The 21,830-nt window shown below is 38.1% G+C and overlaps 1 protein-coding gene across 2 annotated transcripts in view; it reads right to left on the bottom strand.

Annotated features, from left to right (window-relative positions):
* Nucleotides 1-20,591, bottom strand: part of RAD21 (RAD21 cohesin complex component) — a 34,089-nt gene extending 13,498 nt beyond the window's left edge. The window contains exons 1-6 of one of the 2 annotated variants that reach the window (XM_043969693.1): nt 20,459-20,591; nt 15,368-15,532; nt 6,292-6,421; nt 5,229-5,328; nt 1,380-1,486; nt 222-428 (exon numbers count right to left, since the gene is read on the bottom strand). In XM_043969693.1, the coding sequence (XP_043825628.1) occupies nt 222-428; nt 1,380-1,486; nt 5,229-5,328; nt 6,292-6,421; nt 15,368-15,511 (688 nt within the window). In that variant the 5' untranslated portion in view covers nt 15,512-15,532; nt 20,459-20,591. Of the gene's footprint in view, nt 1-221; nt 429-1,379; nt 1,487-5,228; nt 5,329-6,291; nt 6,422-15,367; nt 15,533-20,277; nt 20,423-20,458 lie in introns of those variants that run through there. The other variant, XM_043969686.1, reaches the window with a different exon arrangement.
* Nucleotides 20,592-21,830: the final 1,239 nt, after the last annotated feature.

Here is a 21,830-nt window from a genome sequence, read left to right as displayed (position 1 = left end):
TTAAAATTTAGTACTATCTGGACTGTCTGCAAAATCAGATTGCTAACATAACTGTTACAGAATAGGTCCGAATGAAGTATTTGTTTGGACTTGCCACCACTGGCCTGCTGATTCAGTCATCTACAAAAGCAACACATATTACTAAGTACTTTGATGATTCGTTGTTGATACATCAGAGTTCAATGAAGGAATCATTTTAAAAGATGTGTTTTTTAACATACCCAGTATGCCACCATCATTTCCCTCTCCAAAATTGTCATCTTTGTACTGGTCTTCATATTCTAGGTGGTTTATTTTCTCATTCAGGTGGCTGGTACTTTGTTCAGGTTCCAGTAAGAGGTTAGAAGCACTAGTGCTCACTAACATGTCATCATCTTCAAATGCACTACCTTCACGCATCATTTCACGATCATCCATCCCAAAGTCACCTAATAAGAATTTAAATCTGTATTCACTGAAAAGAACTTATTTTATACGGACAAAAACCACTCCCACTTCCATAAATTATATTATGTATATTCATGTTATACAAAGTGGTAAAATCTGCACAGAAATCCAAATGAATCCAAAATTATAAATGGAGTCACCTATTCCATGTAACTATTACTACCAGGAGCTTCTGTAGTAGCAGTTAAAGAATTTTTTCTTACTAAAATCTATACTACAGTGGAAATCTCCAGAGAGCTTTCTTTTTAGAGAATTTGTTACAGAGCTAACGTGCTTTAGTACTGAGAAAATAGGAAAAGCTATAAACAAGAAGAACTAAGACAATATGCAGTATCTATTAATATGGAGGGAGAAATGGAATAATAGGGAATCCTTTTCTTGATGAAAAGGTATAACTTGATACTTAATTTTATTTATTATAATTTCTTGAGTAACTCAGCATAACTTATTAAAATATATAATTAGATGTAGCTGAACTTGGTCCTAATCCAAACATGAATCTAATAGAAATCTGCGTAGACAGAATTAAATGAGAACCAGTAGAACAATTTATGTAATAATAATATTGTAGAGAAAAATATCTTTCAGACCAATCACAATTCTAGAAAACTTGTGACGCTACTATCCACTTCCTGATAGAGATGAAGGACTTGGAACGATGCAGACATTTCTGAGGGGACATGGCCAATGGGGAATGTTTTGCCTTACTATACAAATATGTAAAAAGGATCTTGTTTTTTTCTAGCTTTCTCCATGTGTGTGAGAGGGGGAGGCAGAAAAGTGGAAGCAAGAGGTGGAGTTTCCTGAAAAGAAAATCTGTAAAGAAATAACTACCCTCTTCAGCACCCTCATACTCATTCCCCCCAAACTTCTAATTCATTAGAAGTCATGGATCATATTTCCATTTCTTTCACTTAAAAATTTTCTTTTACCAAAGTCATTTTCCTGGAGGATACTGATGTTTCCAACTTCTTCTCTCATTGTAATCTCTTCCACTCTACTCTGGTTAAGGCTGAACTGCTGAGCCACGTCAATGTCACTTTAAAAAAATTAAAAAGAAGTAGAACTGCTTAGACTTTTCCAAAATAGCACAATGGGCTAAAATAACTTACTTTCAACAATTATCTTTGCATTATAGATAAAAAAAATACTGAGAGGCTCAAGGCAAGACGAAGAAAATAGATACATAGAACTGTGATAGTCTCTTATCATTTGGACCAACTTGCATCATAAAACAAGAAAATTTGCCAGATTTTATGCAATTAGTAGCAAACTGCCCATGGTGGAGAAAAAATAATAAAATGATGGGAACTTCAAGAAGTAATTACACCATTGTAGTTTGATAAATAGACTGCCTTGCATATTCATAACTTTGAGAGATACAAAGAATTCAGATCAAGGATCAGATCTGTAGCAATCCATAGTAAGATTCTATGGACAAAGTCAGTTCAAGATATGAGGATAAATTGTTTACAATACTGAATTCTAATAATGAAGAAATTTTAAGAAGATATGTAAATAAGATGGAGGCAGTAAGAACAACAAGGGACAAGGATGGTCATCTTTATAGGATGAGACTGGTGGTAAGAAAAAAACATAACTGAATTTTAAATTGTTTCGGTTTTGTTGGCTAAAAAAATAGTCTTTGGGCTTGGAAGCAAAGAACAAAAAGGATCATTTATCTTGGGTTTCAAATCCTTAAGTGAAATGATAAGTTTACTAATAACAAGCTGTTCTCGATAAGCTGAAGTTACTATAGGTCCAAATAAAATACTTCCAAGGGTAGTACAGGCAGGTTGGTACACCTGCCTTCAATTCTTAGTCAGATGCTAAGTCACATTATTAAGGGATAGCTTGAAATCATATAAAGGAAGTGATCATTAAAGAGTCAAAACAAGTTAACCGTATTTCCTTTTTTAACAGGGCTATTGGAATATGCACAATTAAGTTTGCTATAGAGACAACATACTTAGATTTCAGCAAAGAGACAAAGCCTTGCATGTTATATTACTCTTGTAGACAAGATGGGGAGATTCAAGTCAGATGATATTATAAAATAACTGTGGAACTGGTTGAAAGCTTGGGCCCAAAAAATAATCAATGATGGGTTGACGACCTAGTGGCATGACCCAAAGATCCTTGGCCCTGTAATGTTTAACATTTTTTAATCAATGACTTGAAGGCACAGATTGGCATGCTTATCAAAATGTACAGATGACACAAAGCTGGAAAAGATAACAGAAATGTTGGACTGAGTCCAGAGGCAAAAATATCTGGCTAGTCAAAAAAGATAAATATCAATTGAAATCTGGATTTCAATTAAACAAGCTCCTACTTTGCAAGTACAAGATGGGGGAAGATGTGGCTAGACAGTGGCTTTTTGGGGAAAGGATCTGGAAATTTTCATTTCCTACAAGCAACATGGCAGTCTTAACAGTGAATGAAATCTTAGGTTGTATAGAAAGCAGGAAAGTGTCTAAAGAGGGAGGTGGTAATCCAGCAGTAAATCTATTGTGGTCAGAAAGCACTTGGAGTATTGTATTCAATTTTGCACATAACATTTTAGGTATAAGATCAAATGCATTCATGGTAACGGCCATGTTCACTGGATAATAAAATAATTGGTAGAAGGAATTGAAATTTTTGGCTAGGAGAAGACTGAGCAGGGACATAACAATTGCCTTCAAGTATCTGAAGGGCTATTGTACAGAAGAGTAATGGGACTTGTTCTGTTGTCAAGAGAAGAACAAAATAAAGGAATAGGAATTACACAGGTACAGACAACCATAACATTTTCTTTTTTAAAATTCCTTTACATAAAGGTAAAATGAGGGACTCCCCTCACTGGAGGTCTTCAGGAGAGACTGAATGACCACTTGTTAAAAGAGATATGAAGTTACTGGTATGAAATCCTTTCCAAGATTTAGATTCTGTGCTTCTGAACCTGGGCCAAAAACAACGTACAGAAGAGCAGCAAGCTATTCTAAGAGTATCTAAAATGTTAAAGCCCAGAATAAGGTGAATCTTGCAATGAAAACTAGGATCAAATGAAAAAAAAAAAAAAAGCTATAGGGGAGTAGTAAGAACAAAGAAGGAACAGGCCACTTTTAGAAGCAGACTCAGAATTATAGAGCACCACAGGGAACTAGCTGCCCTCTGTCAAAATATATTTAACAATTGTGACAAATGACAAATATATAGGTAGCATACTTATAAAAGGGCTATAATTCTACTGTACTCAAGACAGCTGAGATTCAGTTTTAAGTACCTTTTAATATGTACACTGACAAAATGGAGTACAACCAGAGGAAGGTAACCAAAACGGTTGAGGGAATAGAAACTATCACATGTAAGACTTGAAGTATCAGGGGTGTTCAGTCAGAAGACAAGATTGGGGGTGTTGAAAATGGATGGGAGGGGCAGGTAGGTGGCGCAGTGGATAAAGCACTGGCCCTGGATTCAGGAGGACCTGAGTTCAAACCTGGCCTCAGACACTTGACACTAGCTGTGTGACCCTGGGCAAGTCACTTAACCCTCATTCCCCAGGAAAAAAAAAAAAAAAAAAAAAGGATGGGAGAGAGAAGGAGGATTTATGATATACCTTTAAATATTTGAAGACTGCTACCATATAGAAAGAGGATGTAATTTGCTTAGCTTTTTTCCCAAAGGTAGAATTAATACGAGGAGTAGACTTTAAAGATAGGCAGATTTTGGTATAAAATAATGGAAACTTTCTATTAGATACATTCAGAAGCAGAACAGGGCTACTTTGAAAGGTAGTAAGTAGTACATGACTGGAGGTTTTCCAAAAGTGGAGGCTGGTTCAGGGATTTAGAGAGATTTCTGTTAAAGAATGAGTTGGCCTCGGTGACCTTTAAGGTGCCTTCTTTTTTTTTTTGTTTTTTTTTAGTGAGGCAATTGGGGTTAAGTGACTTGCCCAGGGTCACACAGCCAGTAAGTGTTAAGTATCTGAGGCCAGATCTGAACTCAGGTACTCCTGACTCCAGGGCCGGCGCTCTATCCACTGTGCCATCTAGCTGCCCCTTATGGTGCCTTCTAACTGAGATTCTAGGATGATCCACCTGGAACTATGGTTCAAATGATCATATGTTCTCTTAAGTTCAATCATGTTATAACTAAACCAGAATGAAGCTCAAGTTCCATTTCCTAAACCTGTTTGGCAATTCTCAAGTTAGGGGAAACCATTTGTAACAATTTCCCCCTTTTGGTTTACTCATATCCAACTGCCACAGGAAATGAACTGAAATATGAAAAGAAATGCATACTTTAGCTTCTAGTCAGACTGTTTCCACAAAACTATGTCCAGGTCCTTATGGAAAATTTTCATTCATTCATTCATTTTTTGCAGGGCGATGAGGGTTAAGTGACTTGCCCAGGGTCACACAGCTAGTAAGTGTCAAGTGTCTGAGACTACATTTGAACTCAGGTCCTTATGAATTCAGGGTCGGTGTTTTATCCATTGTGCCACCTAACTGCCCCTGAAAATTTTCATTTATGAAGATGATGTGACCGACACTAAATCACATCACAACTAGCACAGAACTTGTGGCATGCTACTTATCTTTCCTGTCCCAGATAATACAAAACAGTGGTTCTAAAAACCAAACTGATTAACAGTAAAAATCAGGGCATATGCACCTCTAAGATAATGGCTGTGTAAAAACAATGCCAAGACATTCAGATAAAAAGGTAGTACTGGAATGCAGTGGAAGATTATTTATGTTGTAGAGAAAGTCAGTAATAAATAATAAAAATCATACTCTAAATCAGGCAGTGGCTGATCAAAGTCATGGAATTCCTCAGGTAAGGTAATTGCATTATAAGCAGCTTCCCGATTTTCTTCAGGCAAATCAACAACACCTGAAAAAGACAAAGTTGAATTAAGAAGTGAATATACAACCCAATTTCTATAGAACAAAGGGTAAGATGGAGGCAGTGAGATTTCCTGAAAGATAGAATAAGGATAGAATTTCTTCTATAATCACAGTAAGACAGTCTTTAAAAGATGCTGGAGGCACTAAAAACTTGAAATTGTCTTGTTCAGGATCACACAGCCAGATTGAACCCAGGTCTTCTGGACAACTTTATTTTACTAAAAATTGAGAGATGTAAATTTAGGGCAAGCCCACTAATATTTTAATAATTAACTTTTCAAGTAGAAAAAGATAAAACATAACCTAACATTCCTCTTTCAAAATTATGCATAATATGATCATGTATAAAGTAACAGGAAAGTACAATTACCTTTAAACAGTATGACAACAGGAAACATTTCTTTGCTCCAAAAACTGACAGTTTGCTTATTGATAAGGACAAGTTACCCTAGCCTCTAGAAAAGGAGTTCTCAACTCAGGTTATGTGAACTTGTCTTTTAAAACATTCTTATAACTAAATTTCTGTAAAGCCGATTTCCTTTATAATTCACTGTACACACTCTATTTTATGCATTTAAAAACATTCTGAAATAGGGTCTTGTTGACTTCATCAGGCTGCCAAAGGGCTCCACATGACAAAAAATGCTAAAAACCTCATGCTTCAGAGGATTATTGGGGGGGGGGGGGGAGTACTGATTATTAGCAATTGTGTTTAACAGTAATTAAAGAATCAGTTTCCCCTTGCATTTTGACAGTATAAGTGTCAGTCACTATATGCATAATTTTAAGCCGGCCAATCATCTTTTAGAAGAGGAAAAAAGAAGTCAAAATGTTTTTTCAAATACTGTTTCATTATTAAGAACAGTTTAGAATATCACTTGAAACAGTATCTACCACAAAACTAGGGAAAATAGTGAGCAAAGTAGGAAAGAAGAAAGCTTGACAGTACCTGGCCGAAATGCCATCTTTATCTTAATGAAAGCTTCATTACAGTCTGCAAGAAGATACTTTGCTTTCCTGTGATAGATTCGAACTACTCCCAATAAGAGATGTCCTGAGGTTCGAAGTGCCATCTTTACCTATAAATAAAATATTAACATTAACTTTCTATAAAATTAAGGTCACCAGACAAAACAAAAATGAGCAGGGAGATTAGCTAGATTTTACACATTTTTCTATATAAAATTCAAGTGAAGTATTTATAGGGAGGCTCGTATCCAGATGTTACAAAGACTCAAAGCAATACAAGTACAATGGTTTTGAATGATTCTGTTGCCATTAGGACATTGAGGGGAAAAAGCAAACTTCTCTGAGTAGCTCTTTAAAGATTTCTAAGTTATCCAAACAATTCCCCCAAAACTAAACTGGTGAATACATTCCTATTAACTAACTACCTTATTTAAAATTTATCTTAGCCCGAATATTCGTTTTCTATGGGTCACATTTATGTCAGTTCCTTTTTATGTCCACTTCTTAACTCAATGTCCACTTAGGAGCTTGAGCTTAACTTTATTATTTTAATTTGCAAAGCTTTATCTTAGCTTTTAGGATACAATGCTAGAGATAGCAATGATTATTTAATGCTAAATCCCTGGTCAAGAGTAAAAGCTTCTATCAAAACATTTTTTTTTTTTGCCAAATGCAGTCTACTTTATATAGATGCAAAGAAAGTGGGAGTGGCTTATAATTTAAAAAAAAAACCAGCACATTTTCCTTCACTTACAATAATCAAAAACTTTATCTGGCAGAGCATATGACTAAAAAGTAAAGAATGTTCCATTCCCCCCTTAAATCACTACACAACTTTATCCCACAGTGGGGAGTTGGCAACCTGTGAAGAGCAGGACACCTAAGTTTTCAACTTCTTTCCTTCTGAGATAAACAGATGATAGGATGATGGGTGCTGCTAAGTATATAACAACTTCCAAACCAGGGAATTTGATATATACAATGGAAGTACCGCTGTGATAGGGAAGGGTAGAATGTCAGGGACTGTCTATATTGACCAATGTTCTAAACAAATTAATGAAGAATTTACTGTAACAAGAATCCAAATAAGCCATGAAGAATCTTTCATGTAAATCAGTCTTTAGTAAAACACTGTATTATACTCTAATGTGAAATTTAAAATATATACATCTAAAATTGGACGGAACTTGTGTCTTTGTACACTCCACAGCACATGGCATGTATTTAATAAATATCTGTTTAAAAAAATCATGAATCTTCTGGCCCAAGAGTAATAATCACTGAAGTAAATTTCAAAGAAGGGGTTACACCTTCTATTAAGGATGTATGTATCACAAACAAGCACTCTCTCCTTCTACTCAGAATAAATATTTGCCCTACCTAGTAAAATTTTTATAAACTAACATACAGTTTTCAGTCTTCTTGGTAAGGAGGTATGAGACATGTTAACATATTTCAGTGAATCTAACATGACAGTAATTTCTAGTTACAAAATTCATTGGTGAGGGCGGCTAGGTGGTGCAGTGGATAAAGCACCGGCCCTGGATTCAGGGAGGACCTGAGTTCAAATCTGACCTCAGGAACTTGACATTTACTAGCCGTGTGACCCTGGGCAAGTCACTTAACCCCCATTGCCCCCCCCCAATTCATTGGTCAAAATGTTTTAACACCCCCAAAATTTCCCAAATAAAAGCTAAATCTTTTTTTTTTTTAAAGTGAGGTAAATGGAGTTCAGTACAGTGAAACCTGTAAATTACCAAACTCCTTGCTTTCTTCTACCTCTTAAAGACTATGACAACATTTAATGATCCATAGCAGAGCCAAAAGATAGGGAATCAAATCTAAGATCTGCAAGTGGGCAATCTGAAACATGCTGGCAAATCACTTAACTTCTCTGGGCCTCAGTTTCCTCCCCTGTAAAAATAGGTAATTGGACTAGGTGAACTCTAAGGTTCTTACTAGCTCTCAGTACCATACTTAGTAGAGGGTAGATCAGATCTTAGTCAAGGTTTTGGTGGTACACAAGAGACTGACAATTCAAAAGCATTACTCCAAGAGTGATGCAATCTTTTATTGCCAAAAGAAAGACAAATTGTCATAGATAGCAAATGCTGAAGAATTCTAGCTTTATGTGAAAGAAGTGTGTTGTCTTCCTAGAGCATGTAGCTAAAGTAGTAATGATGGAAAACTGCCTGAAACTAGTTATATTTAATGATCATTCTGGTGATTGACAAAAGAATGTAGAAATGAGAATCTGGAAATACTCTCCCATACATCAAAACAAGGAATAGGAAACTAAAGGACTTGAGTGTTTTCATCAATATTTTTTTAAAATTAGAAGGAACTAAATTTAAAAGATGTTGAAAAAAGGTGATAATGATCTAAAATAAAGGAATGATGGCCAAAGAGATAGTAAATCTAACAAAACCTCCAAAGCATGTATTGGTCTGGAGACTTGATGATATGATGAAGGATACCTTAAAGAATGAAAAGCTAAAAAAAGGGCTCAGATACAGCTATTAAGCAGCAGGCGAGTACAACATAGAAAATAAGCTAGAGTTTTAAAAGAGCATACAGTCTAATGGGGGAGACTATAGACAACTTAGTAAAAGCAAGATATATACAGGATACTTTGGAGGTAATTTCATAGAGAAAGCAGCCAGGATGTGCTGATAAATGTTTTAAGAACTCCAGGGGGAAAAAAAAGACACATGATACATTAAGATACATAATACATATTATATAATAGACATCATTAATATTTTCTCAAGTCTAGACAATCAACAAAACAATAAATGGATTGTTTTGTTCAAGGGATTGGAAGGAGGCTACACTGGATGGTAGAGTATTTGTGGGGTATGGGGAAGACCATATATAAGAAGACTGGAAAGGTTGGAAAGGGCCAGGTACTGAAGGGCTTTAAAAACCACACTAGATTTTGACATTCAATATTGGAGGTAACAGGGAGCTAATGGAGTTGACTAGATTGGCAGAGGGAGGGGTGTGTGTGTGTGTGTCTCACACGCACACACACACACACTTTAGGAAGATTGATTTCACAACTGAGTGGAGGATGGACTGGAGTGACGAGAGGCTTGAGGCAAGAGTTAGGCAATAGTCCAAACACGAAGTGAAAAGGATGGAAGCTGTGTCAAAGGAGAAAAGGGGACATAGGAAGGTAGATACAACAGGACTTGGCAACTGACTGGATATGAGTCAGAGTGAGGAGTCAAGGATGACACCTAGGTCTGCAAGCAGGGGTGACTGGACTGTGTTGTCTTCCACAGTAATGGGGAAGTTGGGAAGAGGAGAGGGTTTTGACAAAAAGATAAAGAGTTCAGTTTTGGACATGTTGAATTCAAGATGTCCGATAGGTAGCTGGAGACTGGGAGAGATTGTGGCTGGACAAATAGATCTGAGAATCACCTGCAGAGATGAATTCATGAGAACTGATGAGATCACCAAGTGAAACAATACAGGGGGAAAAAAAGGCCCAGCACAAAGTTTCAATGGTTCAGTACAGTACCACTGTATAAATAACAAAAGTATACATTGGAATCTCATAAATTTGAAGGGAAAAGCAGTGTGTGGAGCATCTGGGTAAGGATCAAAGGTTGAAGAATGGAAGTAACATCAGGGTGGAAATAAACTATCCTGTACCTGGATAGACAGAAGAAAAAGCTGAAAGCTCTAATGGTTCCTTAAGATAAAGCTGCCATGAAGGTAAAATATAGCTGTGATGGGAGACTTCTCACTTTGGACCATCTCCCATGCCGTCGTCGTCGTCTTCTTTTTTTTTTTTTTGGTGGGGCAATGAGGGTTAAGTGACTTGCCCAGGGTCACACAGCTAGTAAGTGTCAAGTGTCTGAGGACGGATTTGAACTCAGATCCTCCTGACTCCAGGGCTGGTGCTTTATCCACTGTGCCACCTACCTGCCCCCATCTCCCATGTCTTTTGATCAAAAGATAAGACATGATCTATTTTTGACTTGTTGATAACTTCATCTTTCAGAAGATGGAAACAGCAACAACTGTGATTCTATACCCGATTCAGATCAATAATTTGCTGAAGGAAGCCTGGGAGGAAGGGACAATGCTATCTTAGGATTCAAGATATGAAAGGGAATATGAAGTAAAGAATCAGTACCCTAGATTTTAGGGGAGTTGATTTGAAAGAGTCCAAAGAAAATATGGTGAGTATCTATCAAAAAGCATAATGCTCTAGACACTATATGAGGCACTAGGGATACAAGGCAAAAACAAAACATCCCCACACCTGTTGAGCTTATATTCTATTGGAGAAGATAACATGAACACATACAAAAAGGTAGATTTTCTTGACAAAGGATGAGGGTAGGGGGTGAAGGGGGAATGGCAGAATAGGATGGAATTAGGAAAGGATTCACATACAAGGTGGTATTTTCACAAGTGAAAATAAGGATCCTAAGGCAGAACTGAGGAGGGAATGTATTCCAGGAATGGGGTGTGGATGGGGCAGCCATGTAAAGGCATGGAGAAAGAAGATGGAATAGCCAGGGGAGAAGCTTGAGGCAGAGGGACTAAACAGGAGGCTATCAAAATAGTTCAAGCAAAAGAGGTGATAAGAGCCAGACGTAGGGCAGTGGCTGAGTGGAGAAAAGGTGACAAATCTGAGAGATTCAGTAAGAGGCAGAGTTAACAAACTTGGCAACTAATAAGGGTAAATGAAGAACTGAAAAATGACTACAAGGGTCTGAACCTGGTTAACTGAAAGGGGGAGGGTAGTGACATCAACAGAAATAGGAAATTTAGGAAAAGGGCTAAGGTTGTGGAGGAAAGAGGAGTTGTTTTAGAAATACTGAATTTGAGATAACCACAGAATACTAAGCTGGAAATATCCAATAGACAATTGGAAATGTTGGACTGGAGCTTAGGAGAGAAGCCAAGACTAGATATATAGACTTGCAGAGAGTTAATTAAATCCATGGAAACTTAAGACAGGCAGAACCTTAAGATACACCCATAGTTAGAAGACACAGAGATGATGAATTAGAAAAGAAACTGACAAATGGTCAGTCAGGACAGATATCAAAGTCACAAATTCTAGACAGAAGACCTTGTTTAGGAGGATAGGGTAGTCTTACAGTGTCAAATACTGCAGAGGGTCAAGAATGATGACTATGAAGGCTAGATCTGGAGTTAGGACATTGTCAGTTCATATCTGATTTAAGGTACCAGCTATGAGACTCTGGGTAAATCACCTAACCTGTGTCTCACTTTCCTTATCTGTATATAATAGCATCTATCTCAGGATTGCTGGGAGGGTAAAATGAGATTTGCAAAACTCTTTGCAAACTACATAAAGCTTTATATAAATCCTAGTTATCTTTCAATCAACAAACATTTATTACTATGTGCCAGACATTGTGCTGCTGGGAATACAAAAAGGGGCAAAAAAGTAGGGGAGACAACATGCAAATGAATATATATATATATATATATACAGACACACAAGGTAAGCTATATGTAGGATAAATAGGAAATAATTTAAAAAGGGAAAGCATTAAGAGAGAAGGCTTCCTGTAAGAAGGTGGGATTTTACTTGAGACTTAAAGGAAGCCAGGGAGGTCAGTAGTCAAGTTGAAGAGGGAAAGTGTTCCAGGAATGGGGGACAGGCAGAGAAAATGTCCAGAGCTGAGAGATGGAGTGTCTTGTTCATGGAACAATTAAGGCCAGTGTCACTGGACTGAAGAGTACATGTCAGAAAGAAAGGTATAAAAAGACTAGAATGGTAGAAGGGAGCTAAGTTATGAAGGGCTTTGAATACCAAAGTATTTTTTAATTTGCTCCTAGAGGCAATAAATAGGAAGCTACTGGATTTTACTGAGTAAGGGAATAACATGTCAGACCAGCATTTTTGGAAAATTACTTTAGTGGCCGAATGGAGGATAGATTGGAGTACGGAAAGACTTGAGGGAGGCAGACCCACCAGCAGACTATTACAGTAATCAAGGTGAGAGGTGATAGAAGCCTGCACTAGTGGCTGTATCAGAGGAAGAGAAGGGGGAGCATTCTAGAGATGTTGCAAAGGTGAAATTGAGGATGGAAGTCAGATTGCAAGGGGCTAAGCAAAAAGAGAGGAAGTGGAGGCAGCAAATTTAGACAGCTTTTTTTTTTAAGCCATTTGGCAGCATGAGGAATGAGAACTATACGATAACAGCTAGAGAAATCATAAGGACAAGTGAAGAATGAGGGATATCTAAGTATGCTTATGTGTAACAAGGAAGAAGTCACCAGTTAGGAAAAGAATAATGATTAGAGAGATGTGATAATTAAAAAAGCAATCTGCCAAAGATGGAAGAGTATGATCAAGGTTACAAGCTGGTTTGGACTTGGTCAAGAGAAGGGACATCTATTCACAAATAAAGAGGAAAGAATAGGAAATGACATTAAAGGATTATGCTGGGGGGGGGGGGGAGAAGAGAAGAGAGCTTGAATTGCCTGTATTTTCTAAATTATCTCTCCTGGATCTATTGTCCATTGTTTTTCCAATGAGATATTTCACACTGTCTTCTATTTTTCTTGCCTCTTTTTTATTTTATTTTTTTTAAGTTTTATACTGAGAACAGTACAGGGGAGTATAGGAAATTTAAGGAGGAAAGAGAGCATTTGGAACTGCTATGAGGAATGCCAGTCAGTAAAAGAGCCATAAGAGGTCAGTCGAGATTAGAAAACAAAATTGTAGTCATTTCAGTCAGCATGTTTACATGACTTCCTTTAGCAGTTAGCAACATGTGAATTTGAAAGAAGTGGATTTAAGCTCCTTTGTGAGTATTTGTATCTCCACCCAGGACCCAGAACAGTGCCTGCCACATAGTAGGTTGCTTAACTTGATACCTGACAGATTGTCAAGAACAGAAGAAAATGGAATTGATTAGCTACAGGATCAAGACTGTGGAGGGGGAAGAAGCAAGAACAGGGACACTGAGCAGAGAACAATGTGAGTATGAAGAATATGCACAGGAGTGTTGCCTAGGAGATATAATCACAGGAAATTATGGGTAGGTAGGAGGGACTTCAATTTTCTTGATCAAGAAAAGTTAATGAGATCAAGGGTGTGGGGTGTGACTTCCTATGTGGGGCTTATATGGAATAGGGATTAATGAACTAGGAGGCTAGAGTGTTCAAATATTGAAATTCCCTAATATAAAATACTTAGGTGCCAGGCAACAGGGATACAATGACAAAGGCAAAAAACCCTTTTCTAGTTTAAAGGAACTTACATTCTATTAGGGAAGATATACTTAAGTTAGTCAATTCCAAATAAATACAAGGTAAAATTTGTTTTAAAAAGGGGGGGGGGGAGGGAGAAAGATTCAAGCAGTTTGGGGGATGGGAAAAGACCAAGAAAGACTCCATGTGGAAAGAAGTGTTTGAGAAGAATTACGAAGGATACAAAGGATTCTAAAGATGTAAAGGAAATGTGGGAGTGCATTCAGTTTTGGACACTGAGTCTGAAATGCCCATGGTAAGTTCAGTTTGAAATATCCAACAAGCAATTAGACGTACATGGCTAGAACTCAAGAGAGATGGTAGGGCTAGATACATAAAATGTGGCAGTCAGTTGGCATAGAGCCAGGTATTAAATTCTTTGACAAAGGAGAAAGATTGAGGGAGATAGAGAACTGCCATAAGATTCTTCTTCTTTTTTTTGGGGGGGGGGGGGAGGGGCAATTGGGGTTAAGTGACTTGCCCAGGGCCACAGAGCCAGTAAGTGTTAAGTGTCTGAGGCCAGATTTGAACTCAGGTTCTCCTGACTCCAGGGCCTGTGCTCTATCCACTGCACCACCTAGCTGCCCTTGCCATAAGATTCTTAGTAAGGTGGTATGAAGTGAGTGAACCTCAAAGGAGAGGTTACTAAGAGGTAGCAGCAGGAATGGAAGCAGTTAGAAGCAGTAGCTGGGATAAATAAGTAAATATGCCTAACTCCTTCTCCTGGACCAGCATGCTTTGGGGGCATGAGAAGGTACATCTAGTGTTGAAAAGATAGTCAAGAATGTTTTCTGTGGAGGAAGCCATATTAGAGGAAAACCTTCAGAGAGGATGACAGCTTGCCAATTACTCTATGTATATTCTCAATATCATTCTAAATGCCCAGAAGTTAATTTACTTGCACATGGTCATACAGATGTTAACTACTAGAACTCATGTCCCTCAAGTCCAAATGCAATGTGCTCTTGTCATCAAAGTTATAGGGAAGACAATTCTGGCTCAATACAAATACAAATTCCTAAAGATCAGAATTGTTTAAAAAAAAAAAAAGGGAATCGTTAGCTTTGGAAGGGGAATGAGTTCAATTTAAGAAGCAATCTTCAAGTAGAGGATGGATGTTCTAAGAACTGAAAAAAATCCTAGAATTTGGTAAGCAGTGAGGAGTTGAAAAAAGCTTTTAAAGGTTACAAAAATTATACTTCTGAGTCTTCAGGAAGCTGAGACACAGGTAGATTAAAAAAGGGAAGAATAAAGTTTACATTTAAGCTTGTGTTTAAATGGTAGAGGTCAAACAGGAAAGCAGAATAGGGAAGTTTTCCAGATATTCCTGAGTCAAGAGGAAAAAAGGTCTAATGATTAGGAACATTTTTACTCAAAGTGCAAGTTTTCTTTCCAGTAATCTTCACCCAGTGGGTGTGAATTCTTGGATCAAGGGCACCTAAACACAAAAAACCTGCCTTTAAAGTGAAATATTAAGTTAAATATCAACATATATATATATATAAATTTAAAATAGTGAGCATGTTATTAAATTGGCTATACTTATTATGAATCAAGCTACGTAGCTTATTTAACAATTATTAACTGAGACATTGTTTAAAAAAAGATCTGACCAAAATTACATCAAGAATAATGAGCAAATTTTATCTGATAAAAGTTCTATGCTAATCTATTAACAATTAACAACATTTGGGATGATCTCTCAATTTCTTTAAACAAACTAATAAACTATAAAGGTTTTTATAATTAGTATTTCATGCTAAAAAACATACCAAAATGTCTGCTGATACCAACATAAAACATACCTTGGGTGAAATGATACTCTCCACACTGCTCTCCAAATTACACTCAAACACATGGGCTTTGGTTAGCTTCTTATCCCAATGGGCCGCTAGCCAAATTTTGGCCAGCGGCCCCCTCTTACTCAGAACAAAGTGAGCATAGAACATGATGCCAGTTGATTAGAAAACCTGTAAAAGAATTAAAGAATTAAATTAAAAAAAAAAACCATATATGCAATAAATGCAGAAACATACACTTCCCCAATCTGATTTTTTGGGCGGGGCAACAAGGTCACACAACTAGTGCCAAGTGTCTGAGGCTGGATTTGAATTCAGATCCTCCTGAATTCAGGGCCAGTGCCTTATCCACTGTGCCACCTAGCTGCCCCACCCAATCTGATTCTGATGTTAGCTATACAGATTTTTTGGGATATATACAAATCCCCCAGACTAACATTTAAGAAGTACTTCACAATCCAGATCCAACTAACCTTTACAGATTTATTTTACATTATTTTCCTTTGTGTACTCTTATGTTCTAGCAAAATTTTGGTTCCTCAAATTCAGCATTCCACCTCTATCTACTTCTATGCCTTTACATACATTGTCTCTCATGACTGGAATACTTTCCCGATTTCTGCCTCTCAGAATCCCTATAATTTCCTTCACACTCAGCTCAGATTTTATCTTCCACCTGTAGCCTTTCCTGCTATTTGTACAAGTTATTGCCCCTATCAGAATGTAAGCTCTTTGAGGGCAGGGACTGTTTCAACCCGCCCCCCTCCATGGCCCCTGTGGCTGGTACATAGTAGGGGCTTAATGATACTAGGCTTGTTGATTCAGTGTTTTCATACAGATGGACCTAGCGCTTCAAATGAGAAGTTTTAAATTTTCAATATAGAATTATCCTCTTTCCCACTCATCCCCACGAACAAGACACACTAGAATGTCAAACTAATTTTCCTCAAAAATCTGATTCTTGAAGTTCATCCAGATTTTATTTTTCATAATCATAGATATTTGGAGAAACATTTAGTTTTACTGACTGAAACAAAAGAAAATGCAACACACGGCAAGTAAATAACGCTCAAGAATGAAAACATCTCACTTTTCAATTATGGACTAACCAGAGTGTAAAATGTAAAAATTCATACCTTTTTTCAGAATTCAAGTCTGAAATTCTAAGTGTTCAACTACAAGCTTACTACACACAGTCTACCATTCTTCAACTCTGAGGGTTCTGAAACCATGACTTACTGTAACTATATCAGAGGATAGACTCAGTCATAGCAGTAAAGCAAAAATAAGAAACCAAGATGACAAAACATTAACACACCATAAATAAGTCAGGTAGGAGATGGGTATTTTTCCTTTGGTACATTAATATACCATTTAAAAGACTAGAAAATTTGGTGTTGAAAATAAATTTTATGGAACACTTCTGACATCAAAACTATGGTATACTGATTACTTTTAATAGTCTAGAGTATTAAAGCTTCTTTGTACTGAGTAGAAAATATTTGTTACTCTAGTGAGACACTGGTTGACATATACACAGATTTAAAGCTTGACAGAAAAGTCTAAGTGATAAGTAGAGCAAGATGCATTGAGGTCACTGCCACCTTTTAGTACTTAATAGCAAAATGTGAAAATTTTCATTCATTTAAATCAAATACTTTTAGATGATCTTAATTTATTCTAAGGTGTTATGCCCCCTAAAAGAAAGCAAAGAGGTATTTCTGTTCCCAAAGCTGCTTATTTAAAACTGAATATTCATTTCCCCCCTCCCAATCAATGTTTCAAGATACACTAGAGGATACTGAAGCAAGGATTTAAGGAGTAGCATTTAATAATGACTTCTTACAGTTTTTTTCCTCAAGTACAAGTACTTTTCACATATTTACACCCTACAACTCAAGAAGCTCACTTGTTGACATCTAGTACTACTGTTTTAATTGTTCAAAAAATTATTATAGTAACAATTGCTCTAAAGAATGTGTACTCATAAGAGAAAAACGACAAATGAAAATTCCTGGTATCTTGCTATTAAAAGATTTTTTGAATGATTCACTGTCAGTTATGACACTTTAACTCACCCATAGAAGCAGACACTTATAAAATGGCTACAAGAACTTAAAAGTATCTTCTAAACACTTGGAAAAGTGATGACCTCCATCCCCCGCCCCCAACAGTGATGAACTCTACCAGGAGTCAATTAGTTGACCAGTCAATATTCATAAACATTTTTGGGAAACTGGCTGTTGGTTAGGACTGTGCCTGAAAATAGTCAATCCTCATTCTACCACAGGAACCTAAGTTCCTGAGCAGATGCAACTTCTTGGCAAGAGTAGGTAAAGCTGTAGTGTGGAAGCTGCCCTGGAGTGTTATCTAGCGGGCAGTGTCAGCCAGAGGAAAGCATTGGTCTTACTTCAAGGTGGACAACAGTCAGTCATATGTAATTTAAATTACACTACCCAGATAACATTATCACTTGGTTTAAAATAATAAAAAATAAAAACTGCAGTCATCTGTTCTTTCAAATAAAAAGTGTATTTCAAATGCTAAAAAGCTGGTTAAATGAATTTAGGACTAAATTTTACCAACTCAAAAAAAGGTTAGGTTTCAATTCTGACACCAAAAGGCAGTTTAACATAAAAACTGCAGTTATGTTAGCATGGTAGAAATGTTTTAATACATTTTGTGGGAATAGACTATGGCCTGTTAAATTAATTTCTGGACTTCCATGCTTTAGTTAAATATCAAAAATGCTTCATTCCTGTTATCAACATCATTACATATGGAGCTCAGAACTCTAGTAATCCAACAGTAGTGTGTATAAATAATTGATAATAAGCACATGTAACAAATTTAATCAACTGGACATTTTAATACAGATATTGAACTTAATTTCAATTAGATTCTCCTTTTATCAAACTACTTACAGTCTTCAGAGAAAATATCGTTTATGGTATACTAAAAAAATTTGGACTTGCTAGTATAGTTTCTTTTCCACTTGCATGTTTATAATCTAAACAAATCACAAAGAAGTTGAAGTCATTTCAGGGAATGAAAAACTTTTTAACAGTAAAAAGTAAAGATGAATTTTAAAGGATATTCTAAGTAAATTAAACACATAGGATAACAGGAGCTAGAGCTGTAAGTGATCTTAGCCCAAATATCCATTTTACAGAGACCAACCAGAGGTTTTTGCTTAAGCGACTTGTTTGCCAAGCTGCCTCTCTCATTCTATATCTATATGGATATATGTAAAGAAAATGTCTATTTTCCAGATGGAACATTGATATTTCTGGTAAGAAAATTAATACATGTGGAAAAACTCAAAACATTGTTTACTTAAGACTATTCACATTTCCCCTCTTTTAAATAAACCAGCCCCTTCAATTTGCACATTCTAGATCATAGGTATTAAAGCTGAAAGGGGCTGGAAATAATTTGGAGAGGGAAGGAGGAGTAATAACCCTTTATATGGTACCCACTATGTGCCAGGCACTCAGTTAAAGTGCACTTATACCTTAGAAACCTTACCAAAATCTTTAGGAAGTTTTTAATGTACAAATGCCAGTAAGACTGTATAATTAAGTTACATAAATGGGATTCTGAACAGCAAACTTTACTGCTATTTACTTATTAAAGTGCACAGTGCTAATCATTCTGTACATCTTGAGTTTATTCAATTAAGTAATTTATGCACAACATACATTTCCATCTACTCTAGGAATTAAGGTAAACATGACCCTCTATTATCTCTGACATTAAAACATATAACCTTTCCATTTTCATAACTCTCCTCATGACATTACACGATTGCATAGCTAGCTCACAGGCCTTTTATGTATGAAGTGTTTTCAAGTTATACTATTCGGAATATTTTGTGATTAAAAGTAATACTTTCGCTTACAGTGAGATAAGCCAACACTTAAAATTTTTACTAGAAAAACCAAAATGAATTCTACAACCCTTTTGCAAAGCTAAAAGCAGCATTTGTCATAACTGATCAAACAAGGCGCGTCTTTCAGTTTTACTCCATTCAAACGCGAAATATATTTACTTAGTATAAACTTCAGCACATAAATTTCAGTGGCACGATTCTACTGGGTTATCTCTAAATTACTTAAGTTTTTCTACCCCCCCCCCCCCAGCCTTTCTTTTGGTCCAGAAAGAGACTTCAAATTAAATGTATCAGATACATTTCCCCGCTAAGGCTCCACCACACATTCAATGCATTAACCTGTAGAGAATAACCAGCGGTTACGAAAGTTGAGGAGGGGGGAAACAGACAACTAACTATCGTAGGCTTCTTCGGAGAGTTCAGAGCATGTCCCCTTCGAGTTTTTTCCTGCCTTTTTCTATTCGGCCTCTGCCAATTGTGAGGTCGCCTTAAAGGGATGAGTCCCTTAAAGGGAGGGGGGAGAAGGGCTCCGGAGCCCAGGGTCCTGGGCTGCTCCCGCCCCGGGCACTGCCGGGTCCACTTCCTTGATGCCTGCTGCCTAAGCTCGACAAACTGTTGCTCCTCTTCTGAAGTTGGCATTGGGGTCGGGGGCGGGCCATCTCCCCTCCCCGGAGATCCCGCTTTTCCAGAGCACCCCCCCTCCCCTGGGCCGGGCCAGACCAGGCCCTGGGGGCGGGGGGGGGGCCCTCAACCCTGTCCCCAGCGCCGGCGTTTCCTGAACCCCGGAGCCCCGAGCAGCGGGAGGCTGAAACGAGGGGCGGGGTACTTTTAATTAAATCTGCTCCCTCACCCCCCGCGCGCGCCGGGGCTTGTCTTGGGGAGCCGGGCGAGGAGGCCGGGCCCGATCCCGCGGGCACCGGGCCCGGCCGCGGCTCGGCTTTCGCTCTCTCCCGCAGCGGGCCCAGATGCCCCGCGCCCCGAAGGCGGAGAAGATGGGGGGGGCGGCTCGGCGGGGGTCTCTCACCTCGAGCTCCTCCGGGTGTGGGGACGGGCTAGGTGGCCGAGGGAGGGGAGAGGGTTAGGGGGAGGGGGACGGGGAGAAGGGGGGACACCCCTCGCGCAGCGTGAGGGGAAGCCTCTCCCGCCGCCCCTGCTTCTACCGCCTCCTCCTCCGCCGCTACCGCCTCCTCCTCCGCCGCTACTACCTCCTCCTCCGCCGCCGCGGCAGCCGCTTCCCCGCCGCCTCCGCCTCCTCTCCGATTCACTCAAACAAACAAGATGGCGGCAGCTATGGCCGCGGCTCTTCCTGCCGCCCAAACCCTCCGTTCAAATCGGCAGGATGTTTACGGTCAAAATGTTTCCCGGGCGCAGGCGCCGCCAGCAGAAGCCTACGAAGGCAACTGCGCAGGCGCGGGCGCTCTTTCCTTTAGCCCGGATTCTATCCCTCCCCTTCCCGATTGACGGAGCAGATAGACTGAGCATGCGCCAGCAAGGCCGCGCAGTTAGAGAAGCGCTTGGGTGACCTGGCGCATGCGCTGCGGTTGCAGACGTGGAGCGTGAATGTATTTCTGTATTATTTAATTTATCCATACTGGTGGGTGTTTTTTTTTCTTTAAAGAGAACAGGGCCGTTTCGAGGTGAAAGTCAAACTCATGGTTGTCAAACTAAGTTATGATTTATTTGTGACGCAGTAGTTAAATATTTTTTTTTCCTGCCATTATAACTCCAAAATATGTTAAGTTCAGTTTAAGTTAGAATATTCTAATAAAGTTAAGCTCAGACAAACGAAAAGAAGTTATGTCCCCAGAAAGTTTAAAACTCCTGAGGCTCATTTCCAGGTTAAACTTTTATTCCTCGAGGGCTTTTCCTCACTCTGCCTTCTCACTAACATAATGGGTTATATTTTATTTGAAATTAAATTATTCTAAAAGAGAAGTTAAAAGTAACCTGGGAGAATTGGGGGAAGTCTAGTATTTTGCTGGAAATTACATAAGGTTTTGAACCCCTAAAAGGATTAGGAGGAGCAGATGTATTTTCTAAAAGAGCCATCTGAAAGCGAAATGGCCTGCAGGCTGCGGTGAGCTCCCCATCACAGGTGGACAAGTTGGGTAGTGCATGAATAAATGCTCAACCAAGGCCAAGTTGATAGGGGAGGTTGTATAATAAGATATAAATATATTATAAAGTGATAATTCCAGATTAATAGATGTTGATTGGATAATATTTATTCCATTATATATATTTTATTTCGTTTTCATCTCACTACTTTCACTAGGATTTACACTTTTTGGTGAAACTGCCACATATTAGATCAGATGACTCTCACACAGTACTATTCAGCTTTCTTTGCTTGATTCTGTGTACACTGAGCAGCAGACTTAATTTTCATTTACATGCCAAATTTATACCAGAAAATGAGTACTTTGGAGACTGGCCACTAGAAAGTAATATTACCATAGTAAATTAGTAAATTAATAAATTGACACTGGTTTATAAGTCCATCTTTTGTATGTTTGATTATTATGAATTATAAAAACTGATGGTTGGTCCTCAAATGGGAAATGAATTATAATAATT

The sequence above is a fragment of the Dromiciops gliroides genome, chromosome 1 (genome assembly GCF_019393635.1).
Source record: "Dromiciops gliroides isolate mDroGli1 chromosome 1, mDroGli1.pri, whole genome shotgun sequence".
NCBI classification, from domain to species: Eukaryota; Metazoa; Chordata; class Mammalia; order Microbiotheria; family Microbiotheriidae; genus Dromiciops; species Dromiciops gliroides.
The sequence above is the reverse complement of the archived record's forward strand: the minus strand, read 5'-3'. Positions and strand labels throughout refer to the sequence as shown.